Source organism: Schistocerca serialis, chromosome 12, assembly GCF_023864345.2.
Source record: "Schistocerca serialis cubense isolate TAMUIC-IGC-003099 chromosome 12, iqSchSeri2.2, whole genome shotgun sequence".
Lineage (NCBI taxonomy): Eukaryota > Metazoa > Arthropoda > Insecta > Orthoptera > Acrididae > Schistocerca > Schistocerca serialis.
In genome coordinates this window covers 33,252,429-33,276,788 of record NC_064649.1, presented here as the reverse complement: position 1 = coordinate 33,276,788, position 24,360 = coordinate 33,252,429, and the positions used below count along the sequence as shown (strand labels likewise).

General features: G+C 47.7%; 1 protein-coding gene across 2 annotated transcripts in view; it reads left to right on the top strand.

Moving 5' to 3' along the window:
- The window catches only part of LOC126427901 (uncharacterized), a 98,685-nt gene that overhangs the window by 3,577 nt on the left and 70,748 nt on the right, over nt 1-24,360 (top strand). For both annotated transcript variants that reach the window (XM_050089787.1, XM_050089788.1), the window contains one exon: nt 5,376-5,859. In XM_050089787.1, coding sequence (XP_049945744.1) covers nt 5,405-5,859 — 455 coding nt within the window. In that variant the 5' untranslated portion in view covers nt 5,376-5,404. The remainder of the gene's footprint in view (nt 1-5,375; nt 5,860-24,360) is intronic.

Here is a 24,360-nt window from a genome sequence, read left to right as displayed (position 1 = left end):
TTTTTTTTTCTCCTCGGTGCAAGAAAAGAGTGTTTTCGAAAATTGATACCATTGGTAGTTGGACCTAGTATTCGTGAACATTATATGGCAATATTGCCCATATTATTCAACATGGCTGCCAACAATCTGTTTCAACGTGTGAACCTAGTCACATGTCAAACAATCTAAGCTAATTTTTATGTGCTAAAGCTGTGAAACAGTGCCTTCTGGACTGAGAACTTTTATTCATCAAGTGAGTCTACTTATACAATCAGTTCACATCTAATTATGTTCAATGAGGTGTAGCATTCTGCAAATTTCATTTTGTTAGGCATGTGACAAGCCTGTTCTTACTCCATAACATTGATCAAATCTAGAAGCCATACCTCAGACACATGGGAAAGTACACTGGCAAAACTGGACAAAAAAGTTAACAGGTGAAGAAGAAAAACATTTTAAAGTGGATCAGTAAGAGAGATGCAGAGAGTATCACAAAAAGAAGAAGAGTAATGCAACACCTCCAGAAAAGAAAGAGCAATGCAAAAGTGCTACAGCAAGGAAATGTTGTCACTGAAATTGAGAAAAACTTAAAAAGCAGCAACAAGACACATATTTTCATAAAATTTCTTCTCAACCATTGGGAAAAGCAGTTTGCAGAGCAAAGAAAGCACTCTCGAAGTGATGCAGTATAAAAGCATTGGTACTACGCCAAACTTACTGCACACTGTCACCAACAAAAAGAGATATAGTCATTGGTGAAACATCGTGCAAGGAGAATGATGATGACATTGTAAATGTCTGTGATGTGATTGAGACTTTCAAACAAGGCATAAGTGTCTGTTTTACCTGACCCAACACTTGGCAGGAGGAATGAACTGATTTTTGTTCTTGGGGTTTTAGGGTATAATATGTGTGTAGTAGTTGGTTTAAGTATACTGTTGCCTTGTTTGATATTTAATGTCTGTTCATAACTGTAGCCTTAAGTATGCTGTTGTGTCTTTTTATGAAGGTACTCTTACAGAGTAATTAGAGCCTCAATCCAATGTCTTTTCATGAAGTGTAGGTATTGTCAAAGAGTTTCTTAATAAATTCATAGAATAAATAAGCCTTTACTGTTTTTTTATATTGTTTTGTTTTATATTGTTTTGAGGGTATATTTCAACTATTTTTAAGCTCTTTGGCTATTAAATTTCTTATGGACAAAGTGTCACACACACTCACAATACTGCTACTCACCATATGGCGGAGATACTGAGTCGCTATTGTTATATTTCGTCCTGGATTTTCCATTGTTTGATTGCACATACACTATGCGATCAAAAGTATTCAGACACCTGGCTGAAAATGACTTAAAAGTTCCTGACGCCCTCCATCGGTAATGCTGGAATTCAATGTGGTGTTGGCCCACCCTTAGCCTTGATGGCAGCTTCCACTCACGCAGGCATACGCTCAGTCATGTGTTGGAAGGTTTCTTGGGAAATGGCAACCCATTCTTCATGGAGTGCTGCACTGAGGAGAGGTATCAATGTCAGTCGGTGAGGCCTGGCACTAAGTCGGTGTTCCCAAAGGTGTTCTATAGGTTTCAGGTCAGGACTCTGTGCAGGCCAGTCCATTACCGGGATGTTATTGTCATGAACCAAATGGCACTCAGCACTATGGGACTTAACATCTGAGGTCATCAGTCCCCTAGAACTTAGAACTACTTAAACCTAACCAACCTAAGGACATCACACACATCCATGCCCGAGGCAGGATTCGAACCTGCGACCGTAGCTGTCGCGCGGTTCCAGACTGTAGCGCCTAGAACAGCTCGGCCATACCGGCCAGCTATTGTCATTAACCAATCTGCCACAGGGCGTGCATTATGAACAGGTTAATGATTGTGTTGAAAGATGAAATCGCTGTCCCCAAATTGCTCTTCAACAGTGGCAAGCAAGAAGGTGCTTAAAACATCACTGTAGGCCTGTGCTGTGATAGTGCCATGCAAAACAACAAGGGGTGCAAGCCCCCTTCATTAAAAACACGACCACACCATAACAACACTATCACCTCCAAATTTTACTGTTGGCACTACACACGACCATGATATCCAAGTTTTCTCACCTCCCTTCTAACTGTCATAGTACTTGCAGTGGATCCTGATGCAGTTTCGAATTCCTATGTGATGGTCCGGAGAGATGTCTGCCTATTACACATTATGAACCTCTTCAACTGTTGGTGGTCTCTGTCAGTTAACAGATGATGTCGCCCTCTTTGCTTTTGTGCTCTATGTGTCCCTTCGTGTTTCCACTTCACTATCACATCGGAAACAGTGGACCTAGTTATGTTTAGGAGTGTGGAAATCTCGCGTATAGACATAAGACTTAAGTGCCACCCAATCACCTTATCACGTTTGAAGTCTGTTGAGTTCCGCAGAGCACCCCATTCTGCTGTCTCATTATGTCTAATGACTACTGAGTTCGCTGATGTGGAGTACTTGGCAGTAGGCGGCAGAACAATGCACTCTATATGAAAAACGTATGTTTTTGCAGGTGTCCGAATACTTTTGATCACATAGTGTTCCTGACAGTCACATGCCTAACATGCACTATTACCCACAATAATGTGTCACAGGTAAAAGAAATATATAGTCTCATTACCATGCAATCATAATGAAATATTATATTTCACACTGGTAACAAAACTTCAGGGGATTTTCTCAAATTAGGAAAACTTTTCTTCCATGCCTTTTGTTACGGACGTAACAGATGTAAGCTAATATATTATGCATGGCAAAATTAAAAGTTTTCACTTGTTGTTATTTGTTATCCTGACTGTATTAACGGCTATAATAATTTATAATGAAAAAAGTACGTGATAACTGTTAAATTGCAGGAGCAATGGTAACTTTAACTTTTGGACGTCACATGTGTATGGAAAAGAATACCATGAAATGTCCCATGCTGTAAAATGTACCTGTTATCATTGGAAGGACTCTGGGACCCCATGTTGTAGCACTGAAGCACATGCAAAATTTTTGTGCATGTAAAATCTGGTCTGAAGTATAAAATTAGTTTTTATGCATTTCAATTTCACACAAGTAAACTATCAAAATTTTACTGGCCGATGGAGTCCTTTACATGTGAAGGAACAAACAGAAAAATGCTCCTGTCAGGGGAACAAAAATAGTTGCTGTTCTCCTGTTTAAAAGACTCTGATTGAAAATTGAGGTATCAGCTGCCTCATTGTACCTTCCTCACCACCTTAAAAGAATGTCAAAGAGGTGTGAGGACAGTTCAAACATTTTTATACTGAGAGAGAAGACAGTTTCAGTGGAAAAGAAAAAGAAGGATATGATGGCAGCATGAGAGAAAGAGGGGAGACAGTGGCAGTTTAACATAGTAGACAGTGACAGAACAGTGCCAGGAAAAAAGTGGAGGAGACAATGCCACTGGGAGAGGAATGGAGGAGGGAAAAGTGGAAGTGGGTAAGAGCCAGTGGTAATGAGACTGTCTATTACAATGACAGTGAGGAAGAGAGAAATAGTGACAGTGAGAAGAGTCAGCAACAGTGGGAAGGAAGGAATGAGATATTAGCAGTAAGAAAGAGCAAGAGGGAGACACTGACAGTGAGAGGAGACTGTGACAGAGAGACACAGACAGATAATGACAATGCGTTCGGCATGAGAATAGACAAATGGGAGTGGATGGTTATGAGTGATGGACTGGAGGATGTGAGCAAGTAACTGTTAGAGAAGCTTATGGGAGTGAGAGATGAGAAACACGTTGAAAATAGTGTGAATATGTTTGCATGTCAAAATTTTTGGGAACATTTTTAAAGGTGCAGAAGAATGTCAGTCTTTTAAGCAGAGGCATTTTTCTGCTAGTTGACACTATCCATGTCAGCAACACCGTCCCTCCTCTGACCACCACTGCAATCTGTCAATAGCAAAGTAATTTTGATTTGCATATATATGGAATATGGAAATTAGTAACTCATATACACTAAGGTGACAAAATTTATGGGACAGCAATATGCACTTTCACAGATGGCACAAGATATAAAAGGGCAGTGCATTGACAGAGCTGTCTTTTGTACTCAGGTGATTCATGTGAAAATGTTTCCAGTGCGATTATGGCCACACAATGGGAATTAACGGATTTGAATGCAGAATGGAGGTTGAAGCTAGATGCACAGGACATTCCAGTTTGGAAATCATTAGGGAATTAAATGTTCTGAGAGTCACCAGTGTCAAGCATGTTCCAAGAGTTCCAAATTTCAGGCAATACCCCTCACCTCGGACAACACAGTGGCCGACGGACTTCACTTAACAGCCGAGAGCAGTGGTGTTAGCTTAGAGCTGTCAATGCTAACAGACAAGCAACACTGTGTGAAATAACCACAGAACTCGGTACGGGATGTACGATGAATGTACGTGGTGAAATTGGTTGTCAATTGGGAATGGCAGCACACACCTTAAAAGTGGCTTTGCTAACAGCACATCACCCGCAGCAGCCCTGCTCGGCTTGTGACCATATCAGCTGGACCCTACATGACAGGAAAACCGTGGCCTGGTTAGATGAGTCCCAATTTCAATTGGTACGAGGTGTTAGTAGGGTTAGTGTGATGCAGACCCCACAGACATGACCCCAAGTTGCCAACAAGGCACTGTGTAAGCTTGTGGTGGTTCCATAATGGTGTGGGCTGTATTTATATAGAATGGACTGATCATGGATTAGAAATGGTTATGTTCGGCTACATGGAGGCCATTTGCAGCCATTCATGAATTTCATGCTCTCAAACAATGATGGAGTTTTTATGGATGACAATGGGCCAGGCCACAACTGTTCACGATTGGTTTGAAGAACGTTCTGGACAGTTCGTGTGAATGATTTGGCCACACACATCCCTGACACGAGTCCTATTGAACATTTATGTAGGTCAGTTCGTGCACAAAATCCTGCGCCAGCAACGCTTTCGTAATTATGGACAGCTATAGAGGCAGTATGACTCAGTATTTTAGCAGGAGACTTCTGATGAGTTGCTGAACTAAGATGGCAAAAGAAGGTCCAACATGATATTAAGAGGTAGCCCATGACTTGTCACCTCAGTGTAATTAAGGGAATAAAGGAACACAAACAGAATATACATAAATCACTGCAAGCCACACTACACTACTAGATGGTAAAATCATTATTAATTGTCCTGTACAACAGTTGTAGTTGTCTTTCAGAAAAGGACACTTTTTTCACCTCCACTGGCACTGCTTATTCTTCAGTTTCCAACAGGCTATAATGACATCACTTTTTGTTACAGTGGTATGACATTGTGTGTGCGAGTGTCTACATCAGTTGTTATATAATTGCTATGTTTATAATACGGGTTTGGACATTAATTTTCTTCTGTGTTTCTTTCAGTGCCTGGAGGTATATCTGATTGATTCCATATGACAACCCCTTCCCCAGCACCTTCCAACACAAAGAGGTCTGAAGACAGATTTGTCATTGAAATGGCTGCAGAATCTGTGCACAGTGGAGAGTGCCATATGGCTGGTGAAGACATCGCAGCGTGTTCGAGCAGTGCGCCATCTGAAGCTCCTCAGTCCACAGTCACTTCTGCTGCAGGCAGTGCCAACAGTGTGCATTGTGAGTCAGGTGTGAGTGCAGCTAGTTTGCACCCACAGCAGTCAGAAATTACGTTTTCTGACTTGGCTGGTAGCACAGTGGACAACGTGGGCACCTGGCGTGTGAGCATTGATGACTTGCCTGATGAGGTACTGATAAAGATCTTCTCTCACATGTCTTTTAGTGAGCTAGTGTATGTGGTGCAGAAAGTGTGCCCTCGTTGGAAAAATGTATCTCAAGATTTGGAGTTGTGGGCTGACAAGGAATACCGTATTGGGTAAGAAATCTACTCTTACATAAAGTATAAGTTATGTAGTCATTCCGCATTAAAGGAATATTGTAAGATGGTGTCTTTATTTCTTATATTGTATTATGAATGTGGGAAACTTGGGATCCTTCTTCGGCAGGTTCATGATTGGCAACCATGGGTCCCCAGTCTTTGCAGCATCTTTTCCCTTTTGTATGTCTATCCTCTTGCAGTTATTTTTCCCCTCCCTTGGATAACATGTCTGGGATGTGTTTGGGAATGTCTTCTGCGTTTTCAGTTGCCGACATCAGAACGGTCTCTCCACTGTTTTTAGTTTTTTTCCTTTCTTTGTTCCCCTTCTCCTATCCTTCCTCTGCTTCAGCATTTGAGGTTCCTCATTTTCTTCTTCTTCTTCTTCTTCTTCTTCTTCTTCCTTCCTTCCTTCCTTTGTGCTCCTGAAGGCCGGCCCAAGTGTCTGATGCGTAACAGGTGACTGGGTAATGCGTAATTCCCAGCCCGGGTTGAAAAGTAGGGTTTGCATGTACCCCTAGTACAGGCCAGGACATGGGAGAGATGATTGCCTTAGCTGCTACGCTCCCACACTGCTGATTGGTCCCTCTGTCAGGTATTAGGGAGGTGTGATCTGAGGTGTGCACTATCACCTAAGGCGAGTTCAAAATAGTGCACCATTGGAGACGCTGGCAATCGTGAGGGATTTTCTCATGATGAGCCGATCATCTTCTTCAGTCAACGTCTACCAAATGTAAACGGAGTGAAGCTCACAATTCAAAGACACACCCAGCTGTGGTTTCATGTACTGAAGATGGGCAGTGCCTTGCTACGGCAAATCCATTTATTATTCAGAAAGGTGTTGATGCAGTTGTTGGCCCTGTGAAATCCTGCTCTTCTTTATGCAATGGCACTTTGCTTTTGGAAACTACTTCTGATACTCAAGCACAACAACTGCTTCAACTTCATTCCTCCATGGCTATCCTGTTCGCGTCAAGGCTCATCAACTGCTGAATTCTTCACATGGCGTTATTTACACTAGGCTGCTCAGTAGTGTGACTGAGGCAGAAATTCAAACGTACCTCTCGGATCGGGGTGTCATTCCAGTCAATTGGGTGATCAGAAAGGTAAATGCATCCGTAATGCCCACACGCTCTCTTTTTCTCACTTTTGATAGAGTGGTGCTTCCGCCAAAGATCAAAGCATGCTATGAAATTATCACAGCCTGACCATACGTTCCGAACATGATCCGCTGCTACCAGTGTCAGCGTTACAATCACACTTGAATGTCCAGCCAAATGTGAAGCCTGTGGCCGGGATACCCCCCAAGAAGGTGATTGCCCACCTTCTTCTCCCCACTGTTCAATTGCAATGGCGACCATGCATCCTCCTCCTGAAATTGTCTCATGTATCTCAGTGAGCAGGCCGTCCAGGAGATCTGGGTGAAGGAAAAAGTTGGCTAGTCAGAAACCCTTCATTCTACTGTCTGGCACTTAAAGTACTGTTGTTGCTATGTCTCACTCCATGAAGGACATGGCCAGGCAGATATGAGATCTCAAATTCAGCACTGTGGTTGATCGCCCAGTGTCACGGTAGCATCCCCATCACTTCCACCAGCAGTGCAACAAGTCACCAAACTTTCACCTCCCAGGGTGCAGTCACCTGCTACACAGCTGGCAGGCCAGAAGGGACAGAAGGAACTCTCACACAAAGACTTCTTACGTCCCTCCAGCCAACAAACATCCGAGTCTTCCTCTGTCAACCAGAAAGGTTCCAGGAAATCGAACAAAGGCAGATGGTCTTCTCCTTCACAGATTCGGAGATCCTCTTCGATGGTGTCACCACATCATACGCTCACCCAGCTGTGTCGCCAGTGCGCAACGCGAACCGTTTTTCTGCTCTGGACTCTGCAGACCGACAGAGGGAGAATGCCAACGCCTGTGTAGGTTTCATGGAGCAGGGTCCTCCAGCCTCTGTGCCCTGTAGTAGTGAGTCTTTGGAGGCTGGCACTCGGCAACCACTGAGGTGACATCCCTTCATTTTTTTCTCTCCTCCCCTTTCCTCATCATGACTCCCATCCAATGGAACATTCATGGCTTGGATCCAGTGAAGAGGACTTACAGCCACTCGTGGAATCACAGCGTCCACTTGTTGTCTGCCTCCAGGAACCAAAATTGTGTCCTCACGACCACTTTGAGCTCTTGCATTTCTTTCTAGTCCGCTTTGACCTTCTTCCTGAGGATGGCATTCCATCTCATGGGGATGAGACAAGCTGCTCATCCAGGATGACCTTCATAATCAAACCATCTACCTGACTACCCAGCTTCAGGCTGTTGCATCCTACATTTTCTTTCCTCACTTGACATCTTCCCCTTGTACTGTTTACATCCCTCCATCATTTGGTGTCACCAGGGCAGACCTCCTGCAGCTTATTGGACAACTCCCTCACCCCTTTCTGCTGCTCAGTAACTTTAATGCATATTGTCCCCTTTGGGGCTCTCACAGAACCTGTCAGAGAGGTGCCCTTTTGGTTGACCTTCTCAATCACCTTAACCTCATCTGCCTTAACATGGGAGCATGCACATTCCTTTCAGACTCCACACAAACCATTCCTGTGTGGACCTCTCCTTGTGCACTGCCCAGATTGCCCACTGTCTCAAGCGGTCTGTTCTCTCTGACACACACTCGAGTGCCGAGTTCCCGTGTGCTATTCGTTTGCAGACTCCTACCCAACCTATGGTCACACCAAATGGCAGCTTTCTAAGGCAGATTGCAGGGTTTACTCCTCTCTGGTGTCCTTTGATGAACAACTTTTCCCCAGTTGTGATGACGAGGTAGAATATCTTACAAATGTTATCCTTACCACCACGGAACATTCCGGTCATCACACTTCCTCTTTACCATGCCATGTCCTGGTCCATTGGTGGACTGAGGCGTTTGTGACGCAATTTTCTCTCGGAGACATGCTCTCCATGTTTTTAACTGTCATCCTACAATGGCAAACTGCATTCGTTATAAACAGTTGGGTGCACAGTATCGTCACGTTCTTCAGGATGGTGGAGAAGCTAGCTGGATTTTGCTTACTACTTCTATTAACAGTTCTGCTCACTCGTCCGTCATGTGAGCCGACTTCAAACAGATCTCTGAGGCCAAGGTCAATCATTCAATTTCTAGCCGGGTGCAGTGGATGCTGTCATAGTGGACCCTATTGCTATCTCCAACACCTTGGGCTGTTATTTTGTGGAGATTTTGAGCTCCACCCACTATCATCCCGCCTTCCTCCATAGGAAACAAGTGGAGGAGGCTCAGGCGACACTATGCTCTTCCCAGAATTGTGAGTGCCACAATCCCACCTTACTATGAGGGAGCTAAATCGTGCTCTCACTTCATTCCGGTCCTCCATCCCAGGGCCAGACGACGTTCACATTCAGATATTGTAGCACCTCTCTCCTGTGGCCAAGCTCTTTCTCTTTCATAAGTAAAATCGCATCTGGACTGAAGGCCTGTTTCCCAGCCGCTATTGTGAAGCCACTGTCATACCCCTACCCAAGCCAGGTAAGACCAACACCTTCCTTCTAGTTATCGCCCCATTTCTCTCACCTGCTGTGTTTGCAAGGTGATGGAACGTATGGTTCATACCCAGCTGGTATGGTGTCTCTGCCCAAATCTCACAATTTACTAATCACTCTGCAATGTGGATTTCGATTACGCCGCTCAGCATTTGACTGTCTCATCACTTTGTGAACTCATTTCATGAATGTTTTTCTGCGGACCTACCAAACTGTGGCCATGTTTTTCGATTTGGTAAAAGCCTATGGCACCTGCTGGAGACTGATATCTTCTGTACTCTCAATGTGTGGAGCTTCTGTAGCTGGATGCCCCAATCCCTCCAGGAATTTTTAAAAGACAGTGTGTTTAAGGTAGGTGTGGGTTCTGCCTTGACGGACACCTTTATCGAGGGAAATGGTGTGCCTCAGGGTCCTGTCCTGAGCGTTGTCCTATGTGCTATCACAATTAACTGAGTTCTCCACAGATTTGTCTTCTTGAGCAATTTCTTCAGTGTTGTCTCAGTCGTCTTCAGTCATGGAGCACCGACAGTGATTTTTGCTTTTCCTCTGACAAAATCGTTTGTATGAATTTCTGCCGGCACATTTGGTTTGTTCCACCATTTTTACATCTTGGGCCTGCTCTTCCATTCATTGAAACTACGAAATTCATGGGGCTCATGCTTGAGATGAAACTTTCTTGGTCCTCCCACATGTCTTACCTGGCCACCTGCTGTACCCTCAATGTCCTACATGTCCTCAGTAGCACTTCCTGGGGAGTGGATCGGACCACCCTCCTCTGTTTGTACTGTTCCCTTGTCTGTTCGAAACTAGACTGTGTGTTTCGTTTATGCGTCTTTATGTCCGTCCCTCTTATGCTGTCTCAATACTATCCACCATCGTGGCATCCGTTTAGCCACTGATGCCTTTTACACTAGCCTGGCTGAGTGTGTGTATCCAGAAGCCATCGAACCACTGCTGTGATTTTCTCCTTAGCAGATACACTTGCCGTTTGTCTGCCGTGCTGGGCCACCCGTGCTATGCCTCCTCCTTCAATGATTCCTTTGATCACCAGTATAGGGCATACCCCATTCTCTGTTAACTCCTGGAGTTCTCCTTCGGCATTGCTCCGGCAGCTTAACTTCACGCTACCTGCCACTTTCCCAATGGGTGTGAACTCTTTACTATCTTGGCTTGGTGTGGCAGCTGATGTTTCCCTTGTCTTCATTTGTTCCTAAGGATGCTACTCCAGCCTCGCTCTATCGCCTTAAGTTTCTCGATCTTCGGATGGAACTTCACGATAGCACATTTGTGTACACTGATGATGGTTCCTTCCCCCTGCGGGTTCGGGGGCAAGAATAGGCCCGCGGTATTCCTGCCTGTCGTAAGAGGCGACTAAAAGGAGTCTCAAATGTTTTGGCCTTAATGTGATGGTCCCCCTTGGGGTTTGACCTCCATTTTTCAAAATTCTACAGAAGTACGAGCCTTTTGGGGAAGGACACCTTACATGGTGTACCACTGGTCCTAAGTGCACTAAGACCTTGGCACTCAGCATTGCACCGGCGTTGTCACCATACCCATTATTCCTCAAATTGGGCCTAAACGCCTGATGGGTTGTCCAAGTTACGCCCATAGTGCATCTCCATCTGCACCAGCGATCATGATGGACTTTCCATGGCACCAGAAATCCAGCACGGTAGCCAGCCCATTGTGGTGGGGTCGTCATGTACCCTCTAGGTTGTAGCCCCCTGACAACACAGGGATCGTACTGCCGATACCTGAGCTGCACCCTCCCCACGTTGGCCAAGGAGTAGATGCCCGTCTCCTTGGGGCATCAGGACTCCCGGCAATGGTCATCCTGCCAGGTGGCCCTTGCTGCGGCTGGGTGGCGCCCGTGGGGAGAGCCCCTGGTCGGAGTGGGTGGTATCGGGGCGGACGTTTCGCACATGAAACGTCAACACGTATCAGGTCGCTCTGCGGCCGAGTCTTCCAAAAGAAAAGGTACCGTTTCTAGTTCTGGTTCTCCTGCCCTTTCCCCCTTGGCCACTCCATGGGAGGAGGGACAGGCCCGCCGGCTTGGGGCGAAGTACTTCCCCCGCTATTTGGTCTGTTCTCGAACAGATGGGGGGACGTTCGCCACCTCCAAGCCCATGTTCTTTGTTCAACACATTGAGGACGTCTTCGGGGAAATCGAGGCTCTCAGCAAGATGCGATCAGGGTCCGTTCTTATCAAGACCACCTCTGCCACACAATCGGCGGCACTCCAGGCGTGCGACCGCCTAGGGGACATCCCAGTCTCCATTGTCCCACATCTGGCACTAAATAGGACGCAGGGGGTTATTTTTCATCGTGACCTCCTGCTACAATCTGATGAGGAGCTCAGGGCCAACCTGGAGCGCCGCGGCGTGCATTTCGTCCGGCGAGTCCAGCGCGGCCCCAAAGACCGTCGCATCGACACCGGGGCCTTTATCCTCGCCTTCGAGGGGGACGTTCTCCCGGAGAAGGTAAAGGTGATGTGCTACCGGTGCGACGTGCGACCTTACGTCCCGCCTCCTATGCGCTGTTTTAGGTGTTTGCGCTTTGGGCACATGTCGTCCCGGTGTGAGGCTGAGCCCCTTTGTGGCGACTGTGGACGTCCTCTTCGTGAGGAACATACTTGCACCCCACCACCTCGGTGCCCTAATTGTCCTGGCGTCCACTCGCCTAGGTCCCCAGACTGCCCCGCCTATCAGCAGGAGAAAAAGATACAAGAAATCAAAACTTTGGATCGGCTCTCTTATTCTGAGGCCAGGAAGAAGTATGACCGCCTTCATCCCGTGTCACTGGCCACTTCGTTTGCCTCAGTTGTGTCCACTCCTTCCGCTGTATCCTCACCTCTATCCTGTCCCCCCTCCGCCTCCTCTGCCCGTCAGGGGGCTCTGCCTCCGCCTCCCAAATCCCTCCCTTCCAACTCCTCCTCCCCCGCGGCCCCCACCCCCCCTGCCCCAGGGGCCACCCTTCCTCCTCCTCCTCCCCCCACGCCACCTGAGAAGCGATCCTCTTCTCAGGCGTCCATCGGGGAAACGTTCCGGACCCCAGCTTCCGAGGTCCGGCGTTCCAAAACGGACCCCGCGCGTGAGGACCTTCTTCGGGTCCAGCCCACCATCCCTGTGCCTCCTCGGCCTTCCAAGAAGGCCTCCAAGAAGAAATCTCTATCCCCCTCTCCACCCCGGCGCGTTTCATCTGACGCTTCATCCGTGAGTCGCTGCTCCCGGCCGTCCTCAGTTTCGCCGGGACGCTCTGCTGCCAGGCGTTCCGCCGGCCTTTTGTCGGCAAATGATGCGGCCCCTCCTACACAATCAGGGACAGCGGCCGCAGCTGGCGACGAGTCGATGGAACCGGATCCGCCTGCCGTCAGTTGTAGCGTTGTTGCCTCGCAACCTGGCCCTCCGCGGCCATCGAGGTGACCAGCTCTTCCCCGTCTCGTTCCCCCAACTTTTTGACTAGCAATGGCGTTGTTTCATTGGAACATAAGAGGTATTCGATCTAATCGGGAGGAATTACAACTGCTCCTCCGCCTGCACTGTCCGCTCGTCCTTGGTCTCCAGGAAACCAAGTTGCGCCCGACTGACCGTATTGCCTTTTCCCACTATACCTCGGAGCGGTATGACCTCGCCCCTGTGGATGGTATCCCAGCTCATGGTGGGGTCATGTTGCTCGTTCGGGATGATGTCTATTACCATCCCATCCCATTGACCACCCCACTCCAAGCAATAGCTATCCGCATTACTCTTTCTGCTTTTACTTTTTCAGTTTGTACCGTCTACACTCCACCGTCATCTGCTGTTAGTCGGGCTGACATGATGCACCTGATCGATCAGCTTCCCCCGCTGTTCTTATTGTTTGGCGACTTCAATGCCCATCATCCCCTTTGGGGCTCTCCTGCATCCTGTCAAAGAGGCTCACTCTTGGCGGATGTCTTCAACCATCTCAATCTTGTCTGCCTCAATACCGGCGCCCCGACTTTCCTCTCGGACTCTACTCATACCTACTCCCACTTGGACCTCTCGATCTGTTCTACCACTCTTGCCCGTCGGTTCGAGTGGTATGTCCTTTCTGACACCTATTCGAGCGACCACTTCCCCTGTGTCGTTCGTCTCCTGCACCACACCCCATCCCCACGTCCTTCGCGCTGGAACATACTGAAAGCTGACTGGGGACTTTACTCCTCCCTGGCGACCTTTCCGGACCGCGATTTTTCCAGTTGTGACAGTCAGGTCGAATACCTCACGGCTGTTATTATCAATGCTGCCGAACGTTCCATACCTCGTACTACTTCTTCTTCACGTCGCGTTTCCGTCCCCTGGTGGAACGAGGCTTGTAGGGACGCTATCCGTGCTCGACGACGTGCTTTACGCACCTTTCGCCGCCATCCTACGTTGGCGAATTGTATTGAATACAAACGACTCCGAGCGCAATGCCGTAGAGTCATCAAAGACAGCAAAAAAGCTTGCTGGGCCTCTTTCACGAGCTCCTTTACCAGTTTTACTCCCTCTTCCGTTGTTTGGGGTAGCCTGCGCCGGCTGTCGGGCATTAAGGCCCACTCCTCAGTACCTGGCCTGACCTCAGGTAATGAGGTCCTTGTTGATCCTGTGGCTGTCTCCAACGCCTTTGGCCGCCTTTTCGCGGAGGTTTCAAGCTCCGCCCATTACCATCCTGCCTTCCTTCGCAGGAAAGAGGCAGACGAGGCTCGGCGACCTTCCTTCCACTCGCTGAATCTGGAGACTTACAATGCCCCCTTTACTATGCGGGAACTCGAACGTGCGCTTGCACTGTCCCGGTCCTCTGCTCCGGGGCCAGATGCCATTCACGTTCAGATGCTGGCACACCTTTCTCCGGCGGGCAAAAGCTTCCTTCTTCGTACCTACAATCGCGTCTGGACCGAAGGTCAGGTCCCCATGCGTTGGCGTGACGCCGTTGTTGTTCCTATACCCAAACCCGGGAAGGATAGACACCTTCCTTCTAGTTACCGCCCCATTTCTCGTACAAGCTGTGTCTGTAAGGTGATGGAGCGCATGGTTAATGCTCGGTTAGTTTGGATTCTTGAATCTCGACGACTACTTACTAATGTCCAATGCGGCTTTCGTCACCGCCGCTCCGCTGTTGACCACCTTGTGACCTTGTCGACATTCATCATGAACAACTTTTTGCGAAGGCGCCAAACGGTAGCCGTGTTCTTCGACTTGGAGAAGGCTTATGATACCTGTTGGAGAGGAGGTATCCTCCGCACTATGCACAAGTGGGGCCTACGCGGTCGTCTGCCCCTTTTTATTGATTCCTTTTTAACGGATCGAAAGTTTAGGGTACGTGTGGGTTCCGTATTGTCCGACGTCTTCCTCCAGGAGAACGGAGTGCCTCAGGGCTCCGTCTTGAGCGTAGCCCTTTTTGCCATCGCGATCAATCCAATTATGGATTGCATTCCACCTAATGTCTCAGGCTCTCTCTTTGTCGATGACTTCGCGATCTACTGCAGTGCCCAGAGAACATGCCTCCTGGAGCGCTGCCTCCAGCGTTGTCTAGACAGCCTCTACTCATGGAGCGTGGCAAATGGCTTCCGGTTCTCTGAAGAGAAGACGGTTTGTATCAACTTTTGGCGATATAAAGCGTTCCTTCCGCCATCCTTACATCTCGGTCCCGTTGTTCTCCCATTCGTGGACACAACTAAGTTTCTAGGGCTCACGTTGGACCGGAAACTGTGTTGGTCTCCACATGTCTCTTATTTGGCGGCCCGTTGTACACGTTCCCTTAATGTCCTCAGAGTTCTTAGCGGTTCATCTTGGGGAGCGGATCGCACTGTCCTGCTTCGCTTGTATCGGTCCATAGTCCGATCGAAGCTGGATTATGGGAGCTTCGTCTACTCGTCCGCTCGGCCATCCCTCTTACGCCGGCTGAACTCCATCCACCATCGGGGGATACGTCTTGCGACCGGAGCCTTCTACACTAGTCCTGTCGAGAGTCTTTACGCTGAAGCTGCCGAGTTACCGTTGACCTACCGGCGCGACATACTGCTATGTCGGTATGCCTGCCGGCTGTTGTCTATGCCCGAACACCCCTCTTACAAGTCCTTCTTCGCCGATTCTCTCGACCGTCAGTACGGGTTATATGTGTCTGCCCTGCTGCCCCCCGGAGTCCGCTTCCGTCGCCTGCTTCGACAATTGGATTTTGCCCTCCCTACCACCTTCAGAGAGGGTGAGAGCCCGACACCACCTTGGCTCCAGGCTCCGGTTCGTATTTATCTCGACCTCAGCTCACTCCCGAAGGAGGGTACTCCAGCTGCAGTGTATTGCTCACGGTTTGTTGAACTTCGTGCTCGACTTGCTGGTCACACCTTTATTTACACCGATGGCTGCAAAACTGACGATGGTGTCGGCTGTGCCTTTGTCATCGGGACCGCCACCTTTAAATACCGGCTCCTTGACCAATGTTCCAGCTTTACGGCCGAGCTTTTTGCTCTCCATCAGGCCATTCAGTATGCCCGCCGCCACCGCCATTCATCGTATGTCCTCTGCACTGACTCACTCAGTGCTCTTCAGAGCCTTGGGGCTCCCTATCCGGTCCATCCCTTGGTTCAACGGATACAGCAGTCCCTCCATTCTTTCGCTGATAATGGTTCTCCTGTCAGCTTTCTGTGGGTCCCCGGACATGTAGGAGTGCCTGGGAATGAGGCTGCGGATGCTGCAGCCAAGGCTGCAGTCCTCCAGCCTCGGCCAGCCTCCCATTGTGTCCCGTCATCTGACGTTTGTGGGGATGTATGTAAGAGGCTTGTGTCCTTGTGGTGGGATGCTTGGTCATCCCTCCAAGGAAACAAGCTCCAGGTAGTAAAACCGCTCCCAACTGCTTGGACAACTTCCTCCCGACCATCTCGGCGCGAGGAGGTCCTTCTGACCAGGTTGCGGATTGGGCATTGCCGGTTTAGCCACCGCTACCTGCTCTCTGGTGACCCAGCCCCGCAGTGCCCTTGTGGTCAGGCATTAACGGTGCGCCATGTTTTATTGTCGTGTCCCCGTTTCAGTCAATTTCGTGTTGTCCTGTCCCTGCCATCTACCTTACCGGATGTTTTAGCTGATGACGCTCGAGCAGCTGCTCGTCTTCTGCGTTTTATAACTTTAACTGGCTTGACCAAAGACATTTAACCTTTTTACTTATTTCATCTGCATCTTTGTCAGGTCCTTTTGATGTCCCCCCATCCCCTTGAGTTTTAGCAGGTTCCTTGTGCTCTAACACCAGTGACTGGGCGCTAATGACCTCAGCAGTTGAGCGCCCTTAAACCCTACCAAAAAAAAAAAATAAATGATGATGGTTCTTGGACTGACAATGGCGTTGGGTGTGCCTTCTTCATTGCACCAACATTTTTGAGTATCGTCTTCTGGACCACTGCTCAGTATTTCCAGCAAAGTTCTTTTCCCTGTATTAGGCCATGCAGTACATCTGGAGATAGGCTTTTCAATTGTCATCTGCTCTGACTCTCTCAGTGCCCTTCAGACCCTCTGTGCACTGTACACTCTCCATCCCTTAGTGCAACGGAACCAAGAATGCGTCACTTACTCACTCTTGATGGAGCTACTGTGATGTTTATGTGGGTCCCTGTTCACGTCTATCTGACAGGTAATTGGGTTTCCTATACTGCTGCCAAGGCTGCAGTCCTTGTACCTCGGCCTGCTAGTTCTTCCATCCTCTGATGATCTCTGTGTTGCTGTCTGTCAGCAGGAGGTGTCACTTCGGCAACACCACTGGTCCTTCCTTCATGGGAACAAGCTCCGTGGAATTAAACAATTAAACCTCTCCCAGCAGCTCCAACGACCTCTTCTCGGTCCTCTCACCCCGAGATCATTTTAGCTAGATTGTGTATTGGGCACTGTCTTTATAGCTGTCGCCATTTGTTAAGTGATGATCCCCCACCATCTTTTGCTCATTGCCCTCAACCTTGGACAGTTTGCTATTTCCTGATGGAATGCCCTTTTTACTACTTGCGATCTCATTTATGTTTGCCATCTGAGTTATCAGCCATTTTAGTGAATTACGTGCAGTCTGTCGACCACATTTTACTTTGTATCCATCATAGCAATATGGTGAAGGACATTTAATCTTTAGCTCAGGACCTCTGTTGTCTCTATGGCATATTTTGTGGACCTTTCTTCAAGCTCCTGCTTTTAGCTGTATTCCCTTCTGTCAACTGGGCTTAATGTGTAGCTTTTTTTGTTGTATTCTCTGTAGCTGCTTGTATCTCGTCTCGTCGTCTCTGTAGAGGTGTACCATGGGAAGCAAGGAGAGGAGGTCAGTTATCCCGGTTCTGTAACACGAAATGTGTGCAATTAATAACTGTGTTCTTTATTCGTAGACAAAGAGCTACTTAACTTAAGTTTCTGTGTGCTGTGGTACAAGCCCTCTTCTGTAAAGTCCATGTAGCCCCAATGCTGTTGAAGTAGAAATCCATTATGTTCACAATAGGGTTGCTATGTGCTGCCTGTCTTTGTATTAGAGGCTAAGTCTGCGACTCCATCTCGGCGACACACTGGAACTCTCACGGCATACAGACTCAAACTAACTGACTTAGCACACTCAAACTAACTGGCTAAATTGGCCATCCAGTCTGTGGCAGCGATCCTAAGTACTGGCAGCTGAGAGGGCGTTGGCGGCGTGTTTCCAGTGAGTCTTGTTGTTGGCCTCTGTCGATACTCTTGCAACCTCTATGCCTTATGGTATGCTGGCACACTCCTTTTTTTGTCTTTGTGTTCTATGGTTCTGACATAGACACATATGACCCTAGTTTTTCTGCGCACTAAAAAAAAAAAAAGAAAAGAAAAGAAAAGAAAAGAAAAGAAAAGAAAAGAAACACCTAGGCTGCAGAATTAGACGGATTGAGGAGTAGTAGTAAATTTGTCACTAGTACCCATTACAAATCCTATGCTGATCACATAGCTAATGTGTGATGTTATTATTCATCTGGCCCCAATAGGGAAGTCCCCGAAAAAACACTGAAGTATTAGAATCCAACACTTACAGATGTGCTCAATATTACACAGTCCTTTGAAGTGTCACGGGCTGCAGGCTATGAGATTGTTACATGGGGGGAGGTATTGGAAGTTGCTCAGTCAACGCCTCTTAGGCACACTGAGCTTTCAGGATTATGGGAAAGCTGCTGCAGCAGTACAACCTTTGACTCGGCATCACATAGGGCAGCGTTGGTTACAGCCACAGCAACAGGCCATGTCACAACTACAGCTACATGCCCCCATCTGTCTTGCTTGTACTGCTTCGTCCAACATGAGTGTGCTGCATGCCCTAAACACTGGGATGTTTGCAACAAGTGTCGAAAGAAAGGTCACATTACAATGCTGTGTAACTCCGCTTCAAATGTAGTGGACGCACTAGTACCAACGGACATAAACATTATCTCTACAATGACTTTCTCCCTGAACAAATCGTTTATTGACTTATAACAATATGAGAGAAGGAAAGTTGCTACTCACCATATAGCGGAGATGCTGCACCGCGATAGACACAATAAAAAGATTCACACAATCATAGCTTTCGGCCATTAAGGTCTTTGTCAGCAGTAGACACACACACACACACACACACACACACACACACACACACACACACACACACACACACACTTGCAAGTTGCACACACATCTGCAGTCTGAGAGAGCTGAAACTACACTGCAAGCGGCAGCACCAGTGCATGATGGAAGTGGTGACTGTGTGGGGGTAAGGAGGAGGCTGGGGCGGGGAGGGGGAGGGATAGTATGGTGAGAGTGGCGGACAGTCAAGGGTTGCTGTTTGGATGGAGGGTAGGAAAGAAGGTGCGGAGGGAGGAGGGGGTAAGTTGGTCATGGAGATTAGGAAGGAGGTTGTTGGTTTGGAATCCATAGGGCGTCTGGAAAGGTAGTGTTCGATGGTGTCTTTTATATAGGAGGATAGGTTCCAGGTAATAGGTTGAAGGTATTGGTCTATGAGAGCAGAGATTCTCTCTGTGGGGGCACAGTAACCGGCCACAATGGGGCGTCCTGGGTGGTTGGGTTCATGGACTTTAGGAAGCATGTAGAAGGTGGGAGTGCAGGGAGTGGTAAAGGTAAGTGGAGAAATGGACTCTGGTGAGAGGATCTGAGTAATGGTTGGAGATCCTGCTGGATTCCTGGAATGGGATCACTGTGCCAAATAATGATACCCCTCATCTCAATGACTGCTTCACAGCCTGTGCCAAATGGATCCTTCCCACCATCACCAGCTTTTCTGAATTGCGCAGGTAGGAACTTTCCCTGCAATACATCCTACGTTCCCGTAAGCTTCCTGGCCTCAACCTTCGTTAGTCACTGTCCTCACCCATCCAGCCCCCTCCCTGTACCCATTCCAGCACTACTCAGCCGTCATTTCACTGCCACATCCAATCTTTTAATTTCTTTTGTTTTTATTTCTCTCCTTTCCACTACTTACCCCCTCCCCCCTCCGCACCTTCTCTCCTACCCTCTGTCTAAACTGCAACACTTCACTGTCCGCCACTCCCACCATACTATCCCTCCCCATCCCCACCCTAGCCTCCTCTTTACCCCCGCCCAGTGTAGTTTCAGCTCTCTCAGACTGAAGATGTGTGTGCAAGTTGCACTTGCACATGTAGTGTGTGTGTGTGTGTGTGTGTGTGTGTGTGTGTGTGTGTGTGTGTCTACTGCTGACAAAGGCCTTAATGGCCGAAAGCTATGATTGTGTGATCTTTTTATTGTGCCTATCATGGCTCAGCATTTCCTCTATATGGTGAGTAGCAACTTTCCTTCTTTCGTATTGTTACATTCCATCCTGGATTTCCCATAGTTTATTGACTTATGTGTGTTTAATAAACTGCAGAATATGCAAGTAGACACAGAGCTGCAGTGACGTTAGTGAATGCATAAACATACATGGACTTGGTCTCCCCTCCCCTCCCCTCCCCTCCCCTCCCCTCCCCTCCCCTCCGACAGGTTTCATGGAAGTTGGTTAGCTATAATAAACAGCAGATTCTGGTCCTAGGTCAGTTCTCCGCTCCTGCCTCTTGCAAATGTGTTGTTCACCCTTTCACCTATGTTGTGGATAATCCCACATACCTCAGATCTTTTAGGATTAGATGCATTTAATGCTTTCTGTTTCTCCATTGCCAATGAGGTAAATGTAGTGCCGGATCGAGTTCTGTATCAGCAGTCGGAGTCCCGCAGCTCGGAGTTCACATCTCGGTTTTTTCCTGGTTGTGCTAGCAGTTTTCAGCCCTACATTTCCATAAGAGTTCGTCCGTCCCAGTTTTTTTCAGGCGCATCAGTTGCCTGTCGCATTGTATGACTCTGTCAGTGCTGAAGTAGACCTACATCTACATCTACATTCTACATTTATACTCCGCAAGCCACCCAAAGGTGTGTGGCGGAGGGCATTTTACGTGCCACTGTCATTACCTCCCTTTCCTGTTCCAGTCGTGTATGGTTCGCGGGAAGAACGACTGTCTGAAAGCCTCCGTGCGCGCTCTAATCTCTCTAATTTTACATTCGTGATCTCCTCGGGAGGTATAAGTAGGGGGAAGCAATATATTCGATACCTCATCCAGAAACGCACCCTCTCGAAACCTGGCGAGCAATCTACACTGCGATGCAGAGCGCCTCTCTTGCAGAGTCTGCCACTTGAGTTTATTAAACATCTCCGTGACGCTATCACGGTTACCAAATAACCCTGTGACGAAACACGCCGCTCTTCTTTGGATCTTCTCTATCTCCTCCGTCAAACTGATCTGGTATGGATCCCACACTGATGAGCAATACTCAAGTATAGGTCGAATGAGAGTTTTGTAAGCCACCTCCTTTGTTGGTGGACTAAATTTTCTAAGCACTCTCCCAATGAATCTCAACCTGGTACCCGCCTTACCAACAATTAATTTTATATGATCATTCCACTTCAAATCGTTCCGCACGCATACTCCCAGATATTTTACAGAAGTAACTGCTACCAGTGTTTGTTCCGCTATCATATAATCATACAATAAAGGATCCTTCTTTCTATGTATTCGCAATACATTATATTTGTCTATGTTAAGGGACAGTTGCCACTCCCTGCACCAAGTGCCTATCCGCTGCAGATCTTCCTGCATTTCGCTACAATTTTCTAATGCTGCAACTTCTCTGTATACTACAGCATCATCCGCGAAAAGCCGCATGGAACTTCTGACACTATCTACTAGGTCATTTATATATATTGTGAAAAGCAATGGTCCCATAACACTCCCCTGTGGCACGCCAGAGGTTACTTTAACGTCTGTAGACGTCTTTCCATTGATAACAACATGCTGTGTTCTGTTTGCTAAAAACTCTTCAATCCAGCCACACAGCTGGTCTGATATTCCGTAGGCTCTTACTTTGTTTATCAGGCGACAGTGCGGAACTGTATCGAACGCCTTCCGAAGTCAAGAAAAATAGCATTTACCTGGGAGCCTGTATCTAATATTTTCTGGGTCTCATGAACAAATAAAGCGAGTTGGGTCTCACACGATCGCTGTTTCCGGAATCCATGTTGATTCCTACATAGTAGATTCTGGGTTTCCAAAAACAACATGATACTCGAGCAAAAAACATGTTCTAAAATTCTACAACAGATAGACGTCAGAGATATAGGTCTATAGTTTTGCGCAACTGCTCGACGACCCTTCTTGAAGACTGGGACTACCTGTGCTCTTTTCCAATCATTTGGAACCCTCCGTTCCTCTAGAGACTTGCGGTACACGGCTGTTAGAAGGGGGCAAGTTCTTTCACGTACTCTGTGTAGAATCGAATTGGTATCCCGTCAGGTCCAGTGGACTTTCCTCTATTGAGTGATTCCAGTTGCTTTTCTATTCCTTGGACACTTATTTCGATGTCAGCGATTTTTTTCGTTTGTGCGAGGATTTAGAGAAGGAATTGCAGTGCGGTCTTTCTCTGTGAAACAGCTTTGGAAAAAGGTGTTTAGTATTTCAGCTTTACGCGTGTCATCCTCTGTTTCAATGCCATCATCATCCCGGAGTGTCTGGATATGCTGTTTCGAGCCACTTACTGATTTAACGTAAGACCAGAACTTCCTAGGATTTTCTGTCAAGTCAGTACATAGAATTTTACTTTCGAATTCACTGAACGCTTCACGCATAGCCCTCCTTACGCTAACTTTGACATCGTTTAGCTTCTGTTTGTCTGAGAGGTTTTGGCTGCGTTTAAACTTGGAGTGAAGCTCTCTTTGCTTTCGCAGTAGTTTCCTAACTTTGTTGTTGTACCACGGTGGGTTTTTCCCGTCCCTCACAGTTTTACTCGGCACGTACCTGTCTAAAACGCATTTTACGATTGCCTTGAACTTTTTCCATAAACACTCAACATTGTCAGTGTCAGAACAGAAATTTTCGTTTTGATCTGTTAGGTAGTCTGAAATCTGCCTTCTATTACTCTTGCTAAACAGATAAACCTTCCTCCCTTTTTTTTATATTCCTATTAACTTCCATATTCAGGGATGCTGCAACGGCCTTACGATCACTGATTCCCTGTTCTGCACTTAGTCGAAAAGTTCGGGTCTGTTTGTTATCAGTAGGTCCAAGATGTTATCTCCACGAGTCGGTTCTCTGTTTAATTGCTCGAGGTAATTTTCGGATAGTGCACTCAGTATAATGTCACTCGATGCTCTGTCCCTACCACCCGTCCTAAACATCTGAGTGTCCCAGTCTATATCTGGTAAATTGAAATCTCCACCTAAGACTATAACATGCTGAGAAAATTTATGTGAAATGTATTCCAAATTTTCTCTCAGTTCCCAGAATGAGATTTTCACTCTGCAGCGGAGTGTGCGCTGATATGAAACTTCCTGGCAGATTAAAACTGTGTGCCCGACCGAGACTCGAACTCGGGACCTTTGCCTTTCGCGGGCAAGTGCTCTACCAACTGAGCTACCGAAGCATGACTCACGTCCGGTACTCACAGCTTTACTTCTGCCAGTACCTCGTCTCCTACCTTCCAAACTTTACAGAAGCTCTCCTGCGAACCTTGCAGAACTAGCACTCCTGAAAGGTTCGCAGGAGAGCTTCTGTAAAGTTTGGAAGGTAGGAGACGAGGTACTGGCAGAAGTAAAGCTGTGAGTACCGGACGTGAGTCGTGCTTCGGTAGCTCAGTTGGTAGAGCACTTGCCCGCGAAAGGCAAAGGTCCCGAGTTCGAGTCTCGGTCGGGCACACAGTTTTAGTCTGCCAGGAAGTTTCATATCAGCGCACACTCCGCTGCAGAGTGAAAATCTCATTCTGGAAACATCCCCCAGGCTGTGGCTAAGCCATGTCTCCGCCATATCCTTTCTTTCAGGAGTGCTAGTTCTGCAAGGTTCGCAGGAGAGCTTCTGTAAAGTTTGGAAGGTAGGAGACGAGGTACTGGCAGAAGTAAAGCTGTGAGTACCGGACGTGAGTCGTGCTTCGGTAGCTCAGTTGGTAGAGCACTTGCCCGCGAAAGGCAAAGGTCCCGAGTTCGAGTCTCGGTCGGGCACACAGTTTTAATCTGCCAGGAAGTTTCATATCAGCGCACACTCCGCTGCAGAGTGAAAATCTCATTCTGGAAACATCCCCCAGGCTGTGGCTAAGCCATGTCTCCGCAATATCCTTTCTTTCAGGAGTGCTAGTTCTGCAAGGTTCGCAGGAGAGCTTCTGTAAAGTTTGGAAGGTAGGAGACGAGGTACTGGCAGAAGTAAAGCTGTGAGTACCGGACGTGAGTCGTGCTTCGGTAGCTCAGGTGGTAGAGCACTTGCCCGCGAAAGGCAAAGGTCCCGAGTTCGAGTCTCGGTCGGGCACACAGTTTTAATCTGCCAGGAAGTTTCTTTCTCTCAGTTGTTCTGCCACTAATGCTACTGAGTCGGGAGGTCGGTAAAAGGAGCCAATTATTAACCTAGCTCGGTTGTTGAGTGTAACCTCCACCCATAATAATTCACAGG